This window comes from Pelodiscus sinensis, chromosome 21 (assembly GCF_049634645.1).
Source record: "Pelodiscus sinensis isolate JC-2024 chromosome 21, ASM4963464v1, whole genome shotgun sequence".
Lineage (NCBI taxonomy): Eukaryota > Metazoa > Chordata > Testudines > Trionychidae > Pelodiscus > Pelodiscus sinensis.
Window position 1 is genome coordinate 12,386,237 of NC_134731.1, and position 21,266 is coordinate 12,407,502.

A 21,266-nucleotide genomic window follows, 5' to 3' on the forward strand; every position below is an offset into this window, starting at 1 on the left:
CCCTAAGTCGAATTAGGTGGTAAAGCCAGACTGCCCAAAGGGCCAGCGTCTGTGCTCTGCTTCCTTTCCAGTGTCGCTGCCAGCTGTTTTGAGTTCTCATGCAGCTTCTTTCTTAGCAAGCGCATTTGTTCTTAAGGTGAAAGCGGCACAGAGAAAACACGGACAACAATAAAAGACTCAACATGCGTGATACACAGCTTGTAGAGATCACCCCAACTCTCCTTGCACTCTGGCTGTGTGGCAGGAGTCAATCATTCTACTTCCTTTGCAAGGATTGGGACTGTCGCTTGGGCAGCGAGTTCCAGTGGGGCCACCAAGCCACTGGGCAGGTGTGTGTGTGTGTGGGGGGGGTCATCTTGGTGTCCCTTCAGGCAGAAGGGGTGGAGTTGGGGCAGCTTCCTCCAGGCAGCCTCAACGCCGCCCAGAGTGCACCAGGCTCCAGCAGCAATTTAAAGGGCCGGGGACTCCCAGCTGCTGCTGTTGCTACTGAGGCAACAGCAGCAGCTGGAAGCCTGGAGACCTTTTGGATCATTGGGCTACAGGGCAGTTTCCCCCCATGTTCCCCCATCAGTGGGCCTGTCAGGTCCTGTCTGCATCCTGGATCAGAAAGAAGGCCCTGAGTCCATTTAAGCTCAGGCTGTTTGTCCAAAAGTCTGTTGGTCTCTGGAGAATCCAGTCTGAACCGGTACACGTAAGTCTTTCCAGGAGGTGGTAGGTAAAAATAAAAAAAATTAACGGAGATTGCCTATCTCCTAGAACTGGAAGGGACCTTGAAAGGTCATCGAGTCCAGTCCCCTGCCTTCACAGCAGGACCAAGTACCACCCCTGATGAATTTTTGCCCCAAATCCCTAAATGGCCTCCACAAGGATTGAACTCACAACCCTGGGTTTAGCAGCACAAAATGCAAACATACAATTAAATCCAATTTAAGGTACGTGGAGGGGTTTACACCCTGGCTGATTTGCCTTTAATCACCACTCCCTAGGTTGAGTTCCAGGAGGGGCAGTGGCCGACCCTTCCTCCCTCGCCACCCCGAGTAGAAGACACTTATACCTAAACCATTCCTGCAAAACGGTGGCCCCCAAGGATGCTGCATGGGGTTGCAATATCCCTCGCACACTATTCAGATTTGGAGTTGGACGAGCCTGTGCCCATTATGGCAGGGCTCGGCCAGGTCTGGGAGCTAAGATGGCGCTAGCTTCGACTCCGCGTGCCTTCCTTGCTGTAAGTGTGGCACAGAGAATGCAGCTAAGCCTGGGTGGGGAGAATTCAGTATTCACAGCAAAAAGCTGCCAAGGGGGCACCGAAAGCAAGTGGGGGCTTTCAGGCCTGTCGATGGGGGGGCCAAAAAGGGCAGTTGCCCTGGGGCCTGGCTATCCAAAGGGGCCTGGGGCTCTTGGCCACTGTCCCGGGCCATATAAATTGTCACCGTAGCAACGCATTCTGCGCTCCATGTGGCTCTGTGGGGTGGGAGGCGGCGGGTGTGCCAGGCTCTGGGCAGCGCTGAAGGCTAGCCCTGCCCCTTCTGCCTGAGGCCCCACCTCTTCTGGAAGCATGAAGCTGCCTCTTCCCCTTTTCTCTTTGCCCAGTGGCCCGCACAGGCTGTCGGCTCCCCTGGAGCTGCCAAAGTCATTAGGTCACATAGATGACAATCAGTTTCCAGCCACTGGCTGGCTAGGTTGTTCTCATAAGACACAGAGAGGCTCTCTCTAGCCTCCGGCACATGTGGTGTGGGGTATCTGGAAGCTGGATGTTTTCCTGATTGCTGTTTGGAACCATATGGCTTGCTGAAGATGGCTGAAATCCCAGAACTTTTACTCATCTCCCTTCTTGGTACTTGCCACACCCCTCTTCCTAGCATGCCAGAGGGTACGTCTGGACTGCAAGCTTCTTTCAAAAGAAGATTTTTCAAAAAAGCTTCTTTTGAAAGAGAGCATCCACACCTCAAAACCAGACCGAAAAGCAATCTGCTTTTTCGAAAGAGAGCGCCCAGACTGCATGGACGCTCTCTCGAAAGAAAGCCCTGATTGCTAGTCGCAGAATGGCCACCAGGGCACCTGTGCTTTTTTCGATTGCTTCTTCTTTAGAAAAATGTCCCTGTTCTGTGTCCACACATGCCTTTTTTTCAAAAGAGCTCTTTTAAAAAATGGATTCTTCCTCCTAATTTGAGGTTTACCAATGTCGAAAAAAAACCCTGAATTCTTTTGATTTAATTTTACAAAGAACACGATTGCAGTGTGGATGCAGGTGACGTTTTTTTGAAAAAAGGGCAGTTTTTTTCAAAAAAACAATGTAGTCTAGACATACCCTGAAGGAGAGTAGCAGAAGAGGGGAAGATGAAAGCGAAACCATAAATAGCTGATCCCAGGCTAGTCTGTGATTTTCAAGCTGTTGAAGCAGCTTTCACTGCCTGAGGGGTTAGACTTCTAAGTGTGTTTCTCCAACCTGTTAATGCTCAAAAATATTTATTTTTTTAGATAAGGCAAAGTAGGTAATAACAGCTATTAGCAACTCTAGAATTATTGTATATTACCACAGTCCTTCTGTCTCTTCCCTTTCAAATGCTCAGGTTAAGTTTGGGCCTAATTTTAAACTCATTTGTGCTCCTTTTACACTGGTGTGACTCTTTGGATTCCAAGTGGAGTGACACCTGATTTACACCAGGGCAAAGCAGATTGCGTGTCCCCAGTGTACACGGACAGCAAAATTACACGAGTTGTAAAAATGATATAAAGTGGAGCCGTAATCAGACCAACAGTGTCTCATGTTGGGCACCCAGAACCCTTTCCACAGAGCAATCACTCTAGATCTGATCTCTGTCCTCCTCCTCACAGGAAACCTGCACCCCCCTGCAAAAGAGGAGCCTTGGAGAAAGGGCACCATTTCAGGAGAGCAGAGAGGTCAGCAGGCGTGCGTACCGGGATATGTCTGACTTTTCTTCCCATTCCCATAAGGGAGTGAGGGAAAGTACTTGGATTCTGTGAATTACTCCTCTGCCCCCTCCCATCCCCAGCCAGGAGTGAAGGACATGCACAGAATCCAAGAACTTTCCCCTCGCTCCCTTATTGTCAAGGGAATGGGAAGAAAAGCGACCTGCATCCCGGTGCTGATGGCTGCTGTCCCTCCCCCCCCTGAAATGACCTTGTCTTGGAGCCTAAATGTATAACTTTACTCCAAGTTGAACCTCTCTACACTGAGGCTACATCTACAATGGCCCCTTCTTCGGAATAGCCATGCTAATTTATAACTTTGGAATAGGGAAATGCGCGGGGGATTTAAATATCCCCCGCGGGATTTAAATAAACATGGCCGCCGCTTTTTTTCCGGCTTGGGGAAAAGCCGGAAAAGAGCGTCCAGACTGGCACGATCCTCCGGAATAAAGCCCTATTCCAGAGGAACTCTTATTCCTACTTGAATGGAGCACAGATGGAGGTAGGCAACAGCCCAGGCCACCCCGTTACAGGGCTTGTGGTCAAGCAAACTCCATCACCAAGCCCTGTGATGCACCCTTCCACACAGGCTTTCCCCTTAGGCCTCCAGCATAGGAGGCAGCTGACTTGCATTCTAGGGATCACTGAGGGGGGAAATGCAAAACCCTGCTTCCCACAAGCAGTCAGGAGATTTCTCCCTGCACCCCAACACTCTGCCTCTGGCTGGAGTCCCCTCCCAAAGACAGCTCCCTACGCTCCGTCCTACACCCCAACACTCTGCCTCAGCCTGGTGTCCCCTCTTGTACCCAGATTCCTCCACAGAACTTGCACCTCTCACGCCCTCCTCCTCCCAAATGCCTCGGTCCCAGCCCAGGGCCTGCACCCTTGGCCCAGCCTACTGAAAGTGAGTGAGAGTGAGGGAGAGCAAGTGATTGGGGGAGGGGGAGAGAGTGGGCGGAGCCTCAGGGAAGGGGTGGGGCCTCGGGGAAGGGGTGGGTTAGATCCTGGATCGCCCTGACATTTAAAAAGTGCTCTTGAGCGGGAAAAGGTTGGAGACCACTGCTGTAGGCCCACTAAACATTATTCAGAACATCCCTAACATGGCACAAGCTTTAGACACCACATTTATCCAAGTGATTTTGAGATATTCATGTTACGTGATACTTTTGCCTATAAGAAAGTGGACTTTCTTGCTCTTTTGGCATTTCAGGATCTCCCAGGGCATGTGATGAATTCAACTGCCAGAGTAATTTTGCGTTTGCCTTGTTACCTTTGGACAGCACTGCTGATCTGCCTGATAGCTTATTTCCTTCCCAGTGTTTCCAGTGTAAATATAAAATGAGAGGAGAAATGGTAAATAAAGGGTTTGGGGGGAGAGAGGAGGGTGGAAAGAAATGATTCATGTATATTTCTATTTGTCTCCTGCACCAGTTTGGTGGCCAGTGTCCTCTCCTTCCCAGCTAATGCAAATTCGTCCTTTCACACACTCCTTCCCTATGGCCACAGGAATTTCAAACCATTCCCTGGCTGGCAGGGGTTTCACCTCACTGTGGCCAAGGGGCATAGCCCGGGTGTGAAGGAGCATGGACCCAAATCTGGAAAACACCTATTGAACTCCACTGGAGTTCGGTGTATTCAGGGAATCCAGTGGGAGTTAGGCACCTAAATGTCTTTGAGGATCTGAGCTTTGATGTGTCCCTCCTCCGGGGTCTCCAGGCTTTGGGTCCATGCAGAGAAGCAGCCATTCCCCTCCCAGTAGTTCACATCACTCATCACCCCCAGGAGTGACCACATACCCTGTCTCACCTGCCAGGTCACCTCAGCCTGCTTTTCCCCGCCTTGTCACAGGCGCCTTTCCTGTGCCTTTCAGCTGCGAGCCCAGTGCAGCCTCTTTTCAGGCCCTGCTCCCCTTCTTGTTCGGAAGCCCACCAGCCCGATTTCACGCCGGCTTTGCTTTCACGGCCTCACCCAGCCAGCCATGGGACTGGTTCAGGGGCGGAGAGGAAGCAGCCAGGCTCAGAGCAGAGCTGGGAATGGAACCAAGCTTGAATGCTCCGCTCACCAGGGGACGCCTTCCATTCCAGGACAAACCAAGCAGCCCGAGCGGGGATCTTGTTAAAGTGAGCAATGTGAAAACGCCACTGGCAGAATGCAAGATTTCAAAGTGTAATATGTTTATTTCTGGGAGTTGCGGGCTGCACGTATTCATTATTAGCTGAGGTACAGTGGCCTAATTTTTAACCTGATGCCTGTGGTTAAGCATGGTGATCCACCACCAATTCAGAGAAAAATAGGCCATGTCAACAGATTGTTTTTCTGGCCCCAATCCTGCAAAGGATTAATCAGCTGCTAAGCCTGTAAGAAATGCTGATGGTTTGTTGACAAGAAAAGCTGAGTGAACCACAATGAACTGAGAAAGCACTTTATCTGACTGTACAGTGCATGGAGCACATTAGTTGATATGCCTGTCACCTGCAAGAATTAATTTTGTTTTCAAGTATTTATATATATGTGTCTATATATGTATATATACACACATCCGTCATAATAAACCAAATATTGTGGATTTATGCTTTGTCTTGATTTATTTTGATTGCAAGAAGGGGTACCAGGTTAAATTATCTTGGGAATATACTGTAATATATTTCTTTGGGTTGAGCTGACACCTACTGGTTTAAAAAAGGAAAGTAACAGCAGCCAGTTTCGTGTTCTAGCAGAAGCTGTTGTGACTGGTTGCATAGCACATAGATCAAAGTTCATAGATCAAAGTAATCAGGAGAAAGTGGCACGTAGCCTAATATTTCTTTTCCCCTGAGGCCTGAGGACTGTTTATTTGTAATGGTATTTAAAGCTGTTAAGGATGCAGATTGGCACCTACGGGAATTCCAGATACCTCAGTGCCCAAGTCCCAGAAGTCCTAAAAATCATTGTTTCTGGTGTGTGCTTTCAGGGGGAGTGTGGACTAGTGGTTAAAGTGGAGTTTAGGAAGCAGGCTTTCTGGGTTCTTTCCCTGCTAAGAGACTGACAGCCATGGCTCTAAGCTTTTACTTCTGCCACTCCCACTTACTGCCACCGCTTACTTGTTAGAGCCACATGTTAAACAATGCCAGGTCCTCAGTTCATAAACTGTGTGCATAAAACTCATTAAGACAGTAAGGCTGTGTCTAGACTGCAGGGTTTTTTCGAAAAAAGTAGCCTTTTTTCGAAAAACTTCACCTGCATCTAGACTACAGCCGCGTTATTTCAAAATTAAATCGAAAGAATGCGACTTTTCTTTCGACGGCGGTACTCCTCATTTCATGAGGAAGAACGCATTTTTTCGAAAGTGCTCTTTCGAAAAAAGGCATTCTTGAATGCAAACAGGGCTTTTTCGAAAGCATCCAGACTGCCTGGGTGCTCTCTTTCGAAAAAGCGGCTCACTTTTTCGAAAGAAGAGGTTACAGTCTAGATGTTCTTTTTTGGAAGAAGCTTTTCCAAAAGTATCTTTTGAAAAAGCCTCTTTCGAAAGAGGCTTGCAGTCTAGACGTAGCGTAAGAGGAAAACATATGTTATGTTTGCTGTATGGCTTGCCATTTAGATGTCCTCTACACTAGGTAGCTAACTGCCGTGCAACATATATGAGTGTTTCCAAACTTTTCAGGTCAGCAACCCCTTATTTGAAGGATCTGCAATCCTCCACAATTTATTATAAAAGAGTAAAAAAAAAGGAATCAGTGATCCTCCTCCCACACTGTGTGTTTCGAGAGGGTGACAGAATAGTTGAAGACCTTGAGAGAACTGAGGGAAATTGTCTTTGCTTTACAGAGCAACACAATTCTCAATGAGTTACCACTCTCCAGATTGCCTGTCATAACCCCTGGTTGGGAAACACAGGCACACAGGCTAAAAGAATAGTTAATGAACTTGCTTTGCCCTTTCACTTGGGGTATGTCCACACTGCATTCCTCTGTTGAGAGAGGAATGCAAATGCAGCCGAGCGAAATTGCAAATGAAGCACGGATTTGAATTTCCCACGCTTCATTTGCATAATGGTATCTGGGCGCTTTTTCAAAATACACTATTTTGAAAAAAATAACCGCTGTCTAGATGGGGTTATTTTGAAAAAAAAACACCCCTTCTTTCGAAATAACTCTTAAACCCCATTTTTTAAGGACTAAGGGTTATTTTGAAAGAAGGGTTTTTTTTTTTAATAACCCCGTCTAGACGGGGGAGGGGGTTTCCGAAATAGGGTATTTCAAAAAAGCGCCCAGATGCCATTATGCAAATGAAGTGTGGGAAATTCAAATCGGTTGGCAGCATTTGCATTCCTCTCTTGAAAGAGGAATGCAGTGTAGACATACCCTTGGGCTGTGTCTAGACTATACCTCTCTGTCGACAGAGAGATGTAGATTAGGCACGTCGAAATTGCTGATGAAGGAGGGATTTAAATATCCTGTGCTTCATTAGTATAAACATGGCCACTGCTTTTTTTCGAAACAGAGCTTTTTCAAAGAAAAAACCCGGCAGTCTAGATGCGGATCTGTCAAAAAAAAACCTTTTTCGAAAGATCCTGTAAACCTCATTTTTTTTGAGGAATACAGGATCTGTTGAAAAAGGGTTTATTTTCAACAGATTTATTATCTAGACTGCTGTTTTTTTCGAAAAAGCTCTGTTTCAGGAAAAAAAGCAGCGGCCATGTTTATGTTAATGAAGCATGGGATATTTAAATCCCTGCTTCATTAGCAATTTTGACTTGCTTGATTTGCATCCCTCTTTTGACAGAGGGATGCTGTCTAGACGTAGCCAATAGAATTTGTCTAGTGGGTGAATGCGACAGGGATAATCCATCCCCTGAAAGAGCTCTTTGGCCGGCTCTGGGTGCAGAAGCCTTTACGCCATTTTGGCTGAGTCTCGAGAGCCAGTGTGATGCCCATGACCCACCTCAATTCTGCTTTGAGGAGTTGGTGCAGAATTTAATCCTTTACTAGCCGTTCGTTGCATGGACTCAGCCATCACCATTCAAGATATGCTGGTCAATGGAATTGTGTAGGTCAAGGCTGGTTCATCCTAGGTTAAAAGTCAGCATCTTGGGGTGGATATTCGTGTTTACAAATTCAGCTCGGGTTCAGTAGCTACTGACGCTGAAATTTAAAAATATAACAACATCTGGTGGAGATGCAGAGGGGTGGTGAGTGCAAGGAAACACTGTTCTGGCCCAATAACAAGGGGTTGTTCCCTGTTCCCGTTCACTTGTCCACAGCGAGCCATTCGAGTCCGCAGCCATTCCATGGAAACCATGGTGGGGAGTCAGAAGAAACATCAGAGCGGCGGGATCCCCGGGAGCCTGAGTGGTGGCATCGCTCACAACAGCGGTGAAATAACAAAGACGACCTTCTCGGTGAGTCCAGCATATCTGCTGTGGGACAACTGTTGATAGATCACAGGAGCAGATGGAGGATGCGGTCTGTCCTTACTTTCCCTCACAGTGCTGTTCTCCGCAATGTATGGATATACACTCTAGTGTGGACAAAGCACTGCACCAGGTGTCAAGCAACCTTGGGACTATCCCTGTAAATGGCAGAGCTATTGTGTGACCTTGGTCAAGTCACTTCACCTCTCTGTGCCTCTGTTCCCCTCCCGCCCTTTGGCCTTCTTGTCTAATGAGACTGTAAACTCCCTGGAGCAGGAACCATTACTTAATATATGACCTTATAGTGCCTGGTACGCTGGGATCCTGGCACAGTCAGGGCTTGAGAGTGATGCCATAAGCATATGTATTTTTTCTAGTATACAGGCAGTCCCTGGGTTACGTACAAGATAGGGACTGTAGGTTTGTTCTTAAGTTGAATCTGTATGTAAGTCGGAACTGGCATCCAGATTCAGCCGCTGCTGAAACTGATCAGTTTCAACAGCGGCTGAATCTGGATGCCAGTTCCGACTTACATACAGATTTAACTTAAGAACCCCAGGCGTCCCCAAGTCAGCTGCTGCTGAAACTGATCAGCAGCTGATTCCAGGAAGCCTGGGGCAGAGCAACTCTGCCTCGGGCTTCCTGTAGTCAGCCGCTGGTCAGTTTCAGTAGCGGCTGACTTGGGGACACCTGGAGCAGAGCAGCTCGGGTGCTGCTGGGTTGGTCCAGTAGCACGGCCGCTCCTCGGCACTACTGGACCAACCCAGCAGCACCCCAGCTGCTCTGCCCCAGGCGTCCTGATTCAGCCGCTGCTGAAACTGATCAGCAGCGGCTGAATCAGGACTCCTGGGGCAGAGCAGCTGGGGTGCTGCCGGGTTGGTCCAGTAGCGCCAAGGAGCGGTGCTGCGGGACCAACCGGCAGCGCCCCACCTGCTCTACCACAGGCCCCGGGCTTTGCTCCACGTCTCCCTGGTCTGCTGGGGGGGGGGGCACTAGCTGCGTCCCCCCCCCAGCAGACCAGGGAGACGCAGAGCAAAGCGGCGGAGGACCCGGGCCAGACCGCGGCGCTTCCAGATCAGCTGGAAGCACCGCGGGTCTGGCCCGGGTCCTCCGCTGCTTTGCTCCCCGTCTCCCTGGTCTGCTGGGGGAGCCAGCAGACCAGGGAGACGGGGAGCAGCTTTTCTCGCCCTGGAGGAGGCGGGTGGCGGGACCAGGCGTCCCGCCGCTCCAGTCCTCCGTGGCGAGAAAATCCCCGTTCGTAACTGGGGATCCGACATAAGTCGGATCCCCGTAACTCGGGGACTGCCTGTATTAGGTTGGACATTAGGAAAAACTTCTTGTCAGGGTGGTTAAATACTGGAATAAGTTGCCTAGGGAGGTTGTGGAATCTCCATCTCTGGAGATATTTTAGAGCAGGTTAGACACACACCTGTCACGGATGGTCTAGATGGTGCTTGGTTCTGCTGTGAGGGCAGGGGACTGGACTCGGTGACCTCTCACGTTCCCTTCCAGTTCTAGGGTTCTATGATTCAGTTCAGATTTAAATATCTCGTGACAGGGCTTCCACCAGTCGCTTGGAGAGACTGTTCCAAAATCTTATAAATATTGGTGCAGATTTATAAATATTAGGTGACTAACTCCCACTGGTCATGTAATAATAATCAATGGAAATTAGGTACCTAACTCACATAGATGCTTTAGTAAACCCCAGTAGGCACCTATGTATTTAGATACCGACATATATTTGTCAGTCTGGCCCATTCCCATCAGGATTTTTCCTCCTTATTCAGGCCTAATTTTTCTTTTCTTTTATCTGACTAGTCTTTGTTATACCCTCCTGAATCATCAACAACTTTTCTCCCTTTTATATGTTTCAAATCCTTTATCACTGGGTTATCCTGGCCCCTTTAATCTTTGGTGATCCAAACTATACATCTCCCTAAAACTTTGTAGGCAGAAATATTCGCAGAAAAGGTGCATTCATAAATGGGAACTTTGTTTGCAAAGCTAGTGTCAAACATTACCGTTTGCTAGACTGTTGGTGTAATAAGGACAAGGACTAGATCTGAGTGGCAGACTGAGATGTTTAGCTTGTTTTGGACCAATTTTTATTCCATTGTCTGTCGAAAACTTAGAGCTTTCAGATTGTCTTCCTAGATTTTTTTCTCTTTTTTTGGGGAGTGGCATGAAATATGTTGTAGATCTTCACAACGAGGGAAAAATGCACAGCTGGAAATAAGTGTCTGATGTAATTTCTGTTTTGGCTGTGGCAGGGGTAAGACCCCAGAGAGGAATATTGTTGTTTTATTTTAAATTGGAACACTTTGGTTTTCAGCCTCCTGTAGCAGCAGCTGCAACAGCCAAGAACCAGTCGAGAAGCCCTATTAAGCGACGGTCAGGGCTGTTCCCCCGTCTGCACACAGGATCAGAAAGCCAATCAGAAAGCAGGACGAGATGGTAAATACTGATGTGCACCAGTAGCAATTTGTTTGTCTGGGCCTTTGTCTTGACTACGAAAACAGACCATGCTTGGCATCACTTAGCCCAGTGGTTCTCAACTCGTTTCAGTCCACGGACCACCAGGCCAATCAAAAACTTTTCGTGGGCCACCTCCTTTTTGAGACATGATAAAAAAAGAGCAGACAACGAACATTTTGGTTTGAAATTTATTTCTTACTGACAGATGTTTGGTACCTGCCCATGCCGTGTGACTTTGGATAATGTTCCTGTGGACCCCCAAAAAGGTCACCATGGACCACCAGTTGAGAACCACAGACTTAGCCCTACCATGCCATTAATATTAGGTGATCGGGACTGACCCTACGCTCCCCTCATAGGTTGACCACATCCACATAAGTGCCAAACTCTGCCTGTCTAAGAGGCAAAGTCATGGACAAGGGTGCCATTGCTGACAGATGTTAGCTAACACAATGTCATCCATAAGCTCTTTTCCTAGCTAAGAAAAGGACTTAGACTGAAAGGGTTCCCTCCCCACCTTGCTAGTCCTAAAAGGAATGTTACTGGTGTTGATCTAGTTCAGTGGTTCCCAACATTTTTCGTATCCCGGCCCGGCAAACCCATTCACAAACTTTTGGCGGACCAGTAACATTTTAATTGCATATTTGCATATTGATTATGGTAATTCGCTTTAAGAGGTCACGCGTTATTTTACATCGCATCTGTACACACACAATACGTGTCGTAACGGATCAGTACAACACTAAAAAATTCACAGAAAGAATTCCTCCAGGGAGACTGGTGCCTGCAGATGGAGGGGTGCAGGGAGGGGCACCCACAAGGGCAGGGTGTATGTGGGGCACCCTATTTAGCAACCGAAATTTTGTCAGGGGCATAGGAGCTGATGCCCCCATGTGGTACCACCAGTCACCTCTGCCCTCCATGGGACGGGGAAGCTGCCATTGTGTCTCCCCCGTCTCCTTCTGTACAACCCCTGCCCTGTGTGTCTCCCTTCCCCAGCCAGGCTGCTCTTGCTCCCAAAGTCTCCTCCCAGCCTCCCCTCCCCGCATCCCCCTTTTCCCTCCCTGTGACCCCCCTTTAGAGTTTCCCTCCATTGCATTCCTGCTCCCATCCACCCCATAAGTCTCCCCTGAATCCGCCCAACGTCCCTTCAGTACCCCCTGCATCCCCCCCACCCCCTCATATATCTCTGTTCTCCCTCACTCCCCTTATCTGCCCTGTCCCTCTTCAGCCTCCTCCTGACCCCCTCAGGGCTGGCTCCCCTTGCCCGGCACACACTGGGAGCTGGTGGCAGCTTCCCTGGGCTCCAGGCATGGATCACAACCAGCTCCGCTGGGAGCAGCCCAGGGCCCAACCCTCCCCCTGCAGCCCCGGGGCACCATGGGCACCACTCCTGGGAGGGAGGAGATGGGAGAGGGGGCATCTCTGACTTGCCCCCCCAGGTGCTGCCCGCCCTGGGGCAGAGGCTGGGTCACACAGGGCCCTGGTCAGGCTAGGGGCGCTGCCCTGGGGGAGGCTCCTGGGGAGCAGCGGGACTGGCCTTTCTGGAGATTCTCCCTCCCGGCTGCAGCCCAGGCTCCGGAGGCCCCACAGCAGCCCCTGCTGGGCTCGGGGATCTGGCCCGGAGCCTGGCCCCAGAATCCCCACAAGCAGCGGCTGCAAGTTGCTTCCTGCTGCCAGGCCTGAGCCAGCGATCGCTTCCCCCCAGCTCCTGCTGCTGCGACCCCTGCCAGGCCCCCCCGGGAGAGGGGAGTGACATAAATGCTCTTGCTTTAAAAAGGCTGTAAATCTAAACTGATCCCTGTGCCTGAGTGAGTGATGGGACAAACACTGTACACAGATTAGAATGGAATGAATCCGCGTACGGGGCTGGCCTGATTAAAGGGCCAAGTCATGTCATACGATTCTTCACCTCTCAGAGACGTGGGCTCTCGTGAGAACAATGTTCCCACGTATTTGTATGACAGAACGCAGACAGGGTGGGCCAGCGTCTGGAAAGGAGGTCCAGACCCAAAATTTAGGTTAGGATCTGAACTTCTCCCAGGTTTTGGGGCTTTGGAAGTGGGGCCCTACCAGCAGACACCTCCTTCGAAGAAGGAGACTCCTTTACCCACCTAACCCATGCATCAGTCTGACCAACTTTATGGAAACGAAGGTTTGATGCTAGAGACTTCGCATGCTCTTAGTAAACAATCAGTGTCCTGTGTTAATCTCCTGTGTCTACGGGTTAGCTGCCAGCATCCTGGATCCCTTATTACTGAGTTTCTTGTCAGGATTTGATCCTGAGTCAGCAACTGTTGCTCTGATGGATTTACATTGGCCTAAATAAGGAGAAGATTTTGGCCCAGCTGTTTCTTGTCTTCTGTATAATCTGTCCAATCTGTTTTTCACCCCTCAGTGACAGTGTTTCAGGAACACAGAAGACACCGGATGGGGGACATTCTTCTCAAGACATGAAATCTGAAACTTCATCTAACCCTAGCTCTCCTGAAATATGCCCCAACAAAGAAAGGTAAATAGAAAAGCCTGGAGTTTTTGCCACAGGCTATGTCTACACTGCGCCCGTTTAGCGCAAGAAATATGCAAATGAGGTGAAGCGTGGAATATCACTGTGCCTCATTTGCATAATTAATTAGGCTCTGTTTTTGCACAAAACCCTCCTCTTGCGCAAGAGCCGTTCTTCCGCATTTTTTTCAGGAAGAATGGCTCTTGCGCAAGAGGGTTTTTTTGCGCAAAAAGGAGCCATGTAGACAACTTCTTTTTGCGCAAAAGCCTCTTGTGCAGAAACGGAGCCTAATTAATTATGCAAATGAGGCGCCGTGATAATCCAGGCTTCACCTAATTTGCATATTTCTTGCACCAAATGGGTGCAATGTAGACATAGCCACAGAGTCGTCCTTTATGCACTTTAGTAAAGAGCCTCCAGGCAACCAGATGTGAGGAAAGTGAATTTATTGTGTGACTCACTTACAGAAACCTACCACAGTGTCTTTCTTTAAGTGAGTTTTGTTATTAAGCAAAATACAGCCAAGCAGGCATTTCCTTTGCTTGCCTGGAAATACCTACAATTCTCTCGTGAACCCTCTTATTTAAGAAAAAGAACCCAATATTTTGCAGATATTGTTCAAAACACGACAGCATTGCAGTGAACGCATTCTATAGGGCTATTTTGTCAAACATGTGAAAGGTGAGGCTAGTAGGAATCCATGGAAAGCAGAAGGGAAATCGATAGAAATATTTAGTGTTTTGTTTAGCCTTTCAGGAATGAACATGGGCCATTTGTTTCTGTTAATCTTATACACTCATCACTTCATGAGGTTTTTTTTAATGATTTCATATGGGTTTAAAGACATCAGGCCCAACTCACCCCGATGCAATGGTGTTGAGTCAATGAATTGCATCGAGGATGAACGTTTCCCATTTGCCTTAAGGATGAAGCTGTCCGGGCTGCAATCATCTGTTTTCTTTTTGTTCGCTTGCTAGGCCATTTATTAAATTGAAAGAGAATGGAAGATCAAACATCTCACGCTCTTCATCAAGTACCAGCAGCTTCAGCAGCACAGCAGGGGAGAGTGAAACCTTGGAAGAATACGATAGCGTGGTAGGCATTAAAATACCACCACACTTACATACAGCAGGGCCTGCTTCTGATCCTGTTTACACTTGTCTAAGTCCCTTGACTCCTACTGAGTTACACCTGATTTACACTGGTGTAAGTTCAGAATTAGGCTCATAATAGGTACACATAGTTGTATATTTATCTAAATGCCTTCATGTCACTGATTTTACTGCAGTAAAGCTTTTCTCTTTAGCCACCATTTTCAAAAATGAGTTCCCCTCACCTCAGTTAACTAAAAATTCTGCTGTAGTTCTCACTCTAACTCCTGGACTGAGTCCACTGGTCCTCAGCACAATAAAATAGTGAATGTTAAGGGCAGGTCTACACTGTGGGGCAGTGTTGACCTAAGACATGCAACTCCAGCTCTGTGAATAGCATAGCTGAAGTCAATGTACTTTAGGTCAAGTTGCCACGTGGTCTCCACTGGGGGGGAAGGGGCTGATGGGAGAAAGTCTCCTGTCGACTTCCCTTATGCTTCTTGTTCCGGTGGAGTACCAGAGTGAACAAGATAGCGATCAGTGGTTGATTTAGAAAGTCTTTACTAGACCTGCTAAATCAACCCCTGGCAGATCAATCACTGCAGCACTGATCTCCTGGTGGATCTGCCCTAAAGTTATGTCTGCACTTCAGTCACGGGGTATTAGTGCAATTAGTGTAGACACACCCAAGCTTTACTAAAGCCAGCTAGTTCAGATGCTAGACTAGTGAAGCATGTTAGCCTGTACTTCAGCAGATTGCATAGTGCAGCTAGAAATCTTACCGGTAATGACATTCACAGGTCAAGTTATAGTGGCTGCTCCTTCCCCCTCCATATTTGCATTGTACTCATCACATGGTAGCAAAGTGCCTCAAAGTGTCATTACCTCCATGTTATTGATGGGGAAACTGAGGCACAGAGCCGTGAAGTGACTTTTCTGGTCACACAGGGAGCCTGTGACACAGCCAAGAATATAATGCAGTCTCCTACTTGGATGATTGCTCCATGTTCACAGTCCTAGGAGCTTTGCTGCATCTTATTGCGGATTGTGGGGGGCAGAGCTGTGCAAGTCTAAGCACTAGCAGGAAGCCAAGAGAGTTTGCTCCATCCATACCTCTTCTCCCAAGAATCGTCCCACTTCCACTGTGACACTCGGCCTGGGGTCTCCACTGAGCACAGAAGGCAGTGCAATATAAACAGAACACCCTTGACGAAAGCTCTCGGTAAATAGTCTTTGCTCAATTTCTGCCTACAGGGCAGCCAGCCATCCACGGCATCACCTTTCAAACAGGACGTGTTTGTCTATGGCTCTTCTCCCAGCAGTGAGAATCCAAGCATGGCAGCAGCTGCGACACCAGTGATCATGAGCAGGAGCCCCACAGGTGGGTAGGATGCGGTAGTAGCACCGAATGGGACAGAAGCCTGTCTCTGTGGGGCACACGTGCACATTTCTTTAGGGAGGCCAGTTCACTAAGTGCCTCTCCTGGCACGAAACCTAAGGAGTTGGCTCCATTCTAGCCTTCTTGAAAGGTTCTTGTACTGCCCTTCCACCACAGTGCCCGAGTGTAACCCGCACGCAGAGCTTCCGTCTACACTGCCTCATTTTTACATAATGAGGAACATGGCCCTGTCTACGCTGCGTTTTTTCCACAAAAACCTCTTTTTCAAAAAGGATCAGAAGAGAATATGCAAATGAGAGCACAAGAAATGCTAATGAGCGCTTCATTTGCATTTCCTCTTCCGCAAAAATGATGCCGTGTAGACAAAGCACTAGTGTGGTTCACTGTCCCATGCAGTGGCACCTAGACTACAGCAACAGCTAAGAACAAGAGACCTGTACAAGATGGGCTGATAGCCAGCTGGCTTATAGTTCAAAGGGTAGAGGCTCCTATACCAGGCTCCAGAGGTTCCTGGGTTCAAATCCTCCTAGCAGCAGTTACACAAGCACCAGTAGTGCATTCAGCAACACAACTGCACATCTGTCGTGGTGTTTGGCCCTTTCCCCAGGGAGAGAAGTGGGTGCAGTGGACGCTCTTGCTTTGGTAAGGTTTGCGTGGGGGTTTCTTTTGTCCCACTGGAGATGGCAAATGTGTTGCCATTGGATGGGGTGAAATTAAGTACCGGAATTTACTGGCATGCAGCCTGGGTGGTCGGGACCCAAGGCAAGGTGTGGGGAAGTGACCAGCTCTGGACCTCTAGAAGGGATGGGGGTAGGGACCAGACTCCTCTGGACAGCCCTTCATGACTGCAGCTGCCCTAGGGACCAGGAGCCGTGGGGCTGTGGCAGCTATTTGAAGTGTGTGTGTGTGGGGGGGGGGGGGGGGTCCCATTGCGGAAGCAGCAGCAGCTAAATGCCTCAGGCCCTTTTAAAGCACTGGGCAGCTACCCCTTTTACTCCCCCCAGTCAGTGGCCCTGCTGGACCCTATCAACAGGGCTGCTGACGGGGGAGAGCAAAAGGTGCAGTGCCTTAACATCAGCCATTTACAGGCCAGTACCAGTGGCTGCTTCTTGCTGGCACACGATACCGGCCCCCTTTCACCTCAGTCACTGGACCCCCTCGAAACACCACAGTCCGTTCAGCACAGGCACGAGGGAGCAGAATGGCACACGTCTTTCTAGTCTTTTCTAAGTCAGCAAAGGCTGCCGCTGCTCTCCCCAACACATTGTGCCTTTTGATTTCCAGGGCCCCAGCAGCAGTGGGAAATGAGCTTTCTTCTATGAAGAAAAATATGCCCTTGTCATTGCTGCGGAAGCTGCTTCATAGCCCTGCTGGCAGTGCCTGGATGCAGCCTCCAAAACAATGCGCAAAATTGCTTTTAGAAAACACATATTTGTCTTGCAAGAGCAATAATGGCTGCACTTTGGGAAATGACTGGTCTTAATGACCTTCCATGCCAGACACTCTGCCCCCAGCCAGTCATCAATCTCCGGTGAATATCGTATCACCCGTCACTGTTACTTAGAGTCCTAATCTTAAGCGGCTGCTAAAGTCCCACTGTAATCAATGGGACAATTCACATGAATAAGGACTACTTGCCATGTGAGAATGGCTGAATTTGGACCCTCACTTAGGGCTTGACTTAGCAATCCTTATTCACATAGGAAAACAGTTCCATGAAATCAATCAGTGAGCATGGCTAGCTCAAATAAGGGCTTCTTAGCATGACTAAGGATTGAAGAATGGGGGTCATGAAGCCCAAGCCAAAATCTATTCAAGTCAATGGGCATCTTTTTATTTTCAGGCAGTCCAGAATATGTATTTACTATGTGTTCTCCTGGAAGCACATAGGTAACCTTATACATATTAGCTACGTCTACACTGGCAGCTTCTTGCACAAGAACTGTTTTGCGGAAGAGTTTGTGCGCAAAAAGTCTTCCACAAAAGCACGTCTGCACTGGCATGTGCTTTTGCGCAAGAGCGTCTATGGCAGTGTGGATGTTCTCGTGCTCAAGAAAGCTCTGATGGCCATTTTAGCCATAGGGGTTTCTTGCGCAAGAAATTCATGTTGCCTGTCTACTCTGCCCTCTTGCACAAGAGCTCTTGTGCAAGAGGGCTTATTCCTTGTGAAGAGAGGAATAACTCTTCCAGAAGAAGCCCTGTTTTCCGACACTAGACTGTAAATTTATTTGCACAAGACCGCGCGTGCAGTGTAGACACCCGGCAAGTTTTTGTGCAAGAACAGTCGTTCTTGCACAAGAAGCTGCCAGTGTAGACGTAGCCATACAGTATAGAATTTAGACACATGCTCAAGTCCCATTGGCTCCTTAAAAATGAGATAGAATGAATCATTTGTTCCATAGAAGTCTGACGATGCTGTCTAGGATCATTTTACACTTTCTGGCTATGTCTCCATAGACATATCTGCCAGTCCAGAGAGACAGTCCCATGAGTGAGGACTGAACTAGCGTACTAAAAACAGCAGTGTGGACATTGCAGCGTGGACTCTGCCCAACTCATAATGTTCATCTGGCTATTTTTTGTGTATTAGCTGAAGCCCTGGGCTGGGAGGTTGTGCTCACACCTGGGCTGCGTCTAGACTGGCAAGTTTTTCCGCAAAATCATCTGCTTTTGCAGAAAAACTTGCCAGCTGTCTATACTGGCCGCTTGAATTTCCGCAAAAGCACTGACGATCTCATGTAAGATTGTCAGTGTTCTTGCGGAAATGCTATGCTGCTTCCATTCGGGCAAAAGTCTTTTTCCAAAAAACTTTTGTGCAAAAGGGCCAGTGTAGACAGCAGAGATTAGTTTTCTGCAAAAAAGCCCCGATCGCGAAAATGGCGATCGGGGCTTTTTTGCGGAAAAGTGCATCTAGATTGGCCACGGATGCTTTTCTGCAAAAAGTGCTTTTGCGGAAAAGCATCCGTGCCAATCTAGACGCGCTTTTCCGAAAATGCTTTTAACGGAAAACATTTCCATTAAAAGCATTTCCGGAAAATCATGCTAGTGTAGATGTAGCCCTGAAGTATAGGCATACCTTCATTGACCTGAGCAGAGGAAGCCTCCAAAAGTCAATGAAATGCCAACTTATTTCTAAAATCTTGGCTTGTAAGGGGTGGTGCAGACATGTCCTGGTCACCATGGTATCCATTTAGCAGACTTTGTGTTTTTTATGCTTATATGCTGCACCGGGAATTTCTCTTAGAACTAGAGCACATCGGTGGCTGTGTGTTGTTGGCTTGTTGACCTTCCAATGTGGAATTTCCATCACTGGCAATATTTAAGAGCAAACTGGATAGACATTTATCAGGGATGATCTAGATGGTGCTTGGTCCTGTCATGAGGGTAGGGAACTGGACTTGACAACCTCTTATGGGCCCTGCTAGTTCTGGTGTTCTATGGTTCTGTGATTCCCAATGGACTAGAAGCTATGGACTTGAGGCTCCCTGGAATATGTTGATTCAGAACATAACCAGTAACCAAGAAGCTTCCTTTGGGCTTGATTCTGCCAGGGTTATGTTGAGCTGAAGCTCACTCTACCACTAGTTCCATTCATTTCAATAGACTGACTTGCAAAATAGGGTAGTGATCCCAATAAAGGTGACAGAGTGGGAACCTTAGATAATTCATTATAATAATGACAACACCACCATTCTGTTCTGTAAGGTTTTGTGTGTGCAGGCAAGGCATTTGGGACTCAGCATCATAGATCATAGCTCTACCACTATTTTAATTTCATGCCCCATAAAGCGTGTGGGAGGAAATGATGATGCAAGTGTGAAGTTACGAGTTAATAAAAGTATAAGCAAATTGCTAAACAACCATCTCAATTTAGCCTTTCACAAATTTAGTAACTGGGAACAGCTACAAAAGAAGGACGACTTGGAAAGTCTGAGGGAAACTTTATTTCTTTTTCTTTAGTTCTACCCACGCACCCGTCACAGCCCTCTTCCTTCTTGTTCTTCCAGTTACTTTTGTCAAAATTAAAACTGTCATTCTCTGTGTTTAAAATTTGTATTTCATATTTATCCTCCGAGCAAACAGAAACCCGTGTCATGCATTTCATGTATCAGTCATTTATTAGTCTTTTTTATGCCATTTCTGTCAGAAATATTATGGGCTATAATTAAGCATGAATTTACTCCATCAAAGACGATTACTTAATGTGGACATTTTGCCAAACCTTTAGGAAAAGATTAAATGATTGATAAAAATCAATGGGAAATCCACTGACCAGCTTGTTGGGTTGGTCTAGTGCAGTCAAACAGCTTAAACAAATATTGTTGTATTGATTTTTTTTCTGACAGATATAAAGAACAGAAACTCTCCAAGGTCAAATCTAAAGTTTCGCTTTGATAAGCTTAGCCATTCCAGTTCCAGCACGGTACGTAATGTGTCACAGCTCCAGTTGTCCTATGTGTCTGAGCCGTGCGTGGATAGAGAATAGGAGCCAATTGCAGGAGGTTTCCTGATTCTCAGCAGCAGGCAAGTGGGGGGCCCACTATAACTTCTGTAAGCAACTTTATGCCTGTGGAGAATCGGGTATAGCAGTTCTATGCCCTGGAATACCTTGATAGGCCAGGCGAAGGAGGGATAGTTAGTGTGGCAGGCAGTTCTCATTGCACAATGTGACTGTAGCAGACTGGAGAATGCAGCTTTATGTCTAAGGGTGTGTCTACACGGCAAAGGTATTTTGGAATAACGGCCGATATTCCAAAATAACTATGCGAGCGTCTACACAGCAATTCGTTATTTTTAAATAATTTCAAAATAATGGATGGCTTATTCTGACTTCTGTAAACCTCATTCTATGAAGAATAACGCCTATTCCGAAATAGCTCTTTCAAAATGAAGCATGTGTAGATGTTCCACTGCTGCTATTTCGAAATAGCCCCTCACCAGGGCCATTCTAAGTTATTCCTCCTGGGGCTCTAAATCGAGATAACACGTCCACATGAGGGAAGCCTGCCTTGGACTAATAACTATTCCAGAATAGTTTATTCTGAAATAACTGTGCAGTGTAGATGTAGCCTGAGGTTGCAAATAGAGACTTTGCCAATCCACCTGACTCTCAGATAAATATATTCTTTTTTCATTTCTGTGGCTCCGTCTACATTCCTTCATACACTCAGAATAGCTTATTTTGAAATAACTGCAGTGTAGACATTGGCTAAGGGTCCAGCGCTGGTAGGATCTCTCACATCAGTCCACAAGAAAATGCAGACACAGGGAGGGAAGGCCATCTGATCTCCACCACCAACCCTACAGGGGGACAACTTGCAGGTTGCTCCAGAGCAGAACCCGAAGAGAAGTGTTCCAGGCTGAGGCATGTTCTGTGTGTAATGAAAGATCTGTTCTCTCCCATGCACACAGATCCCCCCTCCCCCACACACTAAATTATATGTGCTTCTAGCACATGTGGACAGTTTCTTA

General features: G+C 47.7%; 1 protein-coding gene across 7 annotated transcripts in view; it reads left to right on the forward strand.

Moving 5' to 3' along the window:
* RAP1GAP2 (RAP1 GTPase activating protein 2) overlaps positions 1-21,266 on the forward strand; it is a 373,682-nt gene that overhangs the window by 341,185 nt on the left and 11,231 nt on the right. For 6 of the 7 annotated variants that reach the window (XM_075904876.1, XM_025179236.2, XM_075904878.1 and 3 more), the window contains 6 exons: positions 8,171-8,308; positions 10,656-10,777; positions 13,197-13,310; positions 14,282-14,399; positions 15,650-15,776; positions 20,141-20,217. In XM_075904876.1, the coding sequence (XP_075760991.1) occupies positions 8,171-8,308; positions 10,656-10,777; positions 13,197-13,310; positions 14,282-14,399; positions 15,650-15,776; positions 20,141-20,217 (696 nt within the window). The remainder of the gene's footprint in view (positions 1-8,170; positions 8,309-10,655; positions 10,778-13,196; positions 13,311-14,281; positions 14,400-15,649; positions 15,777-20,140; positions 20,218-21,266) is intronic. The other variant, XM_075904877.1, reaches the window with a different exon arrangement.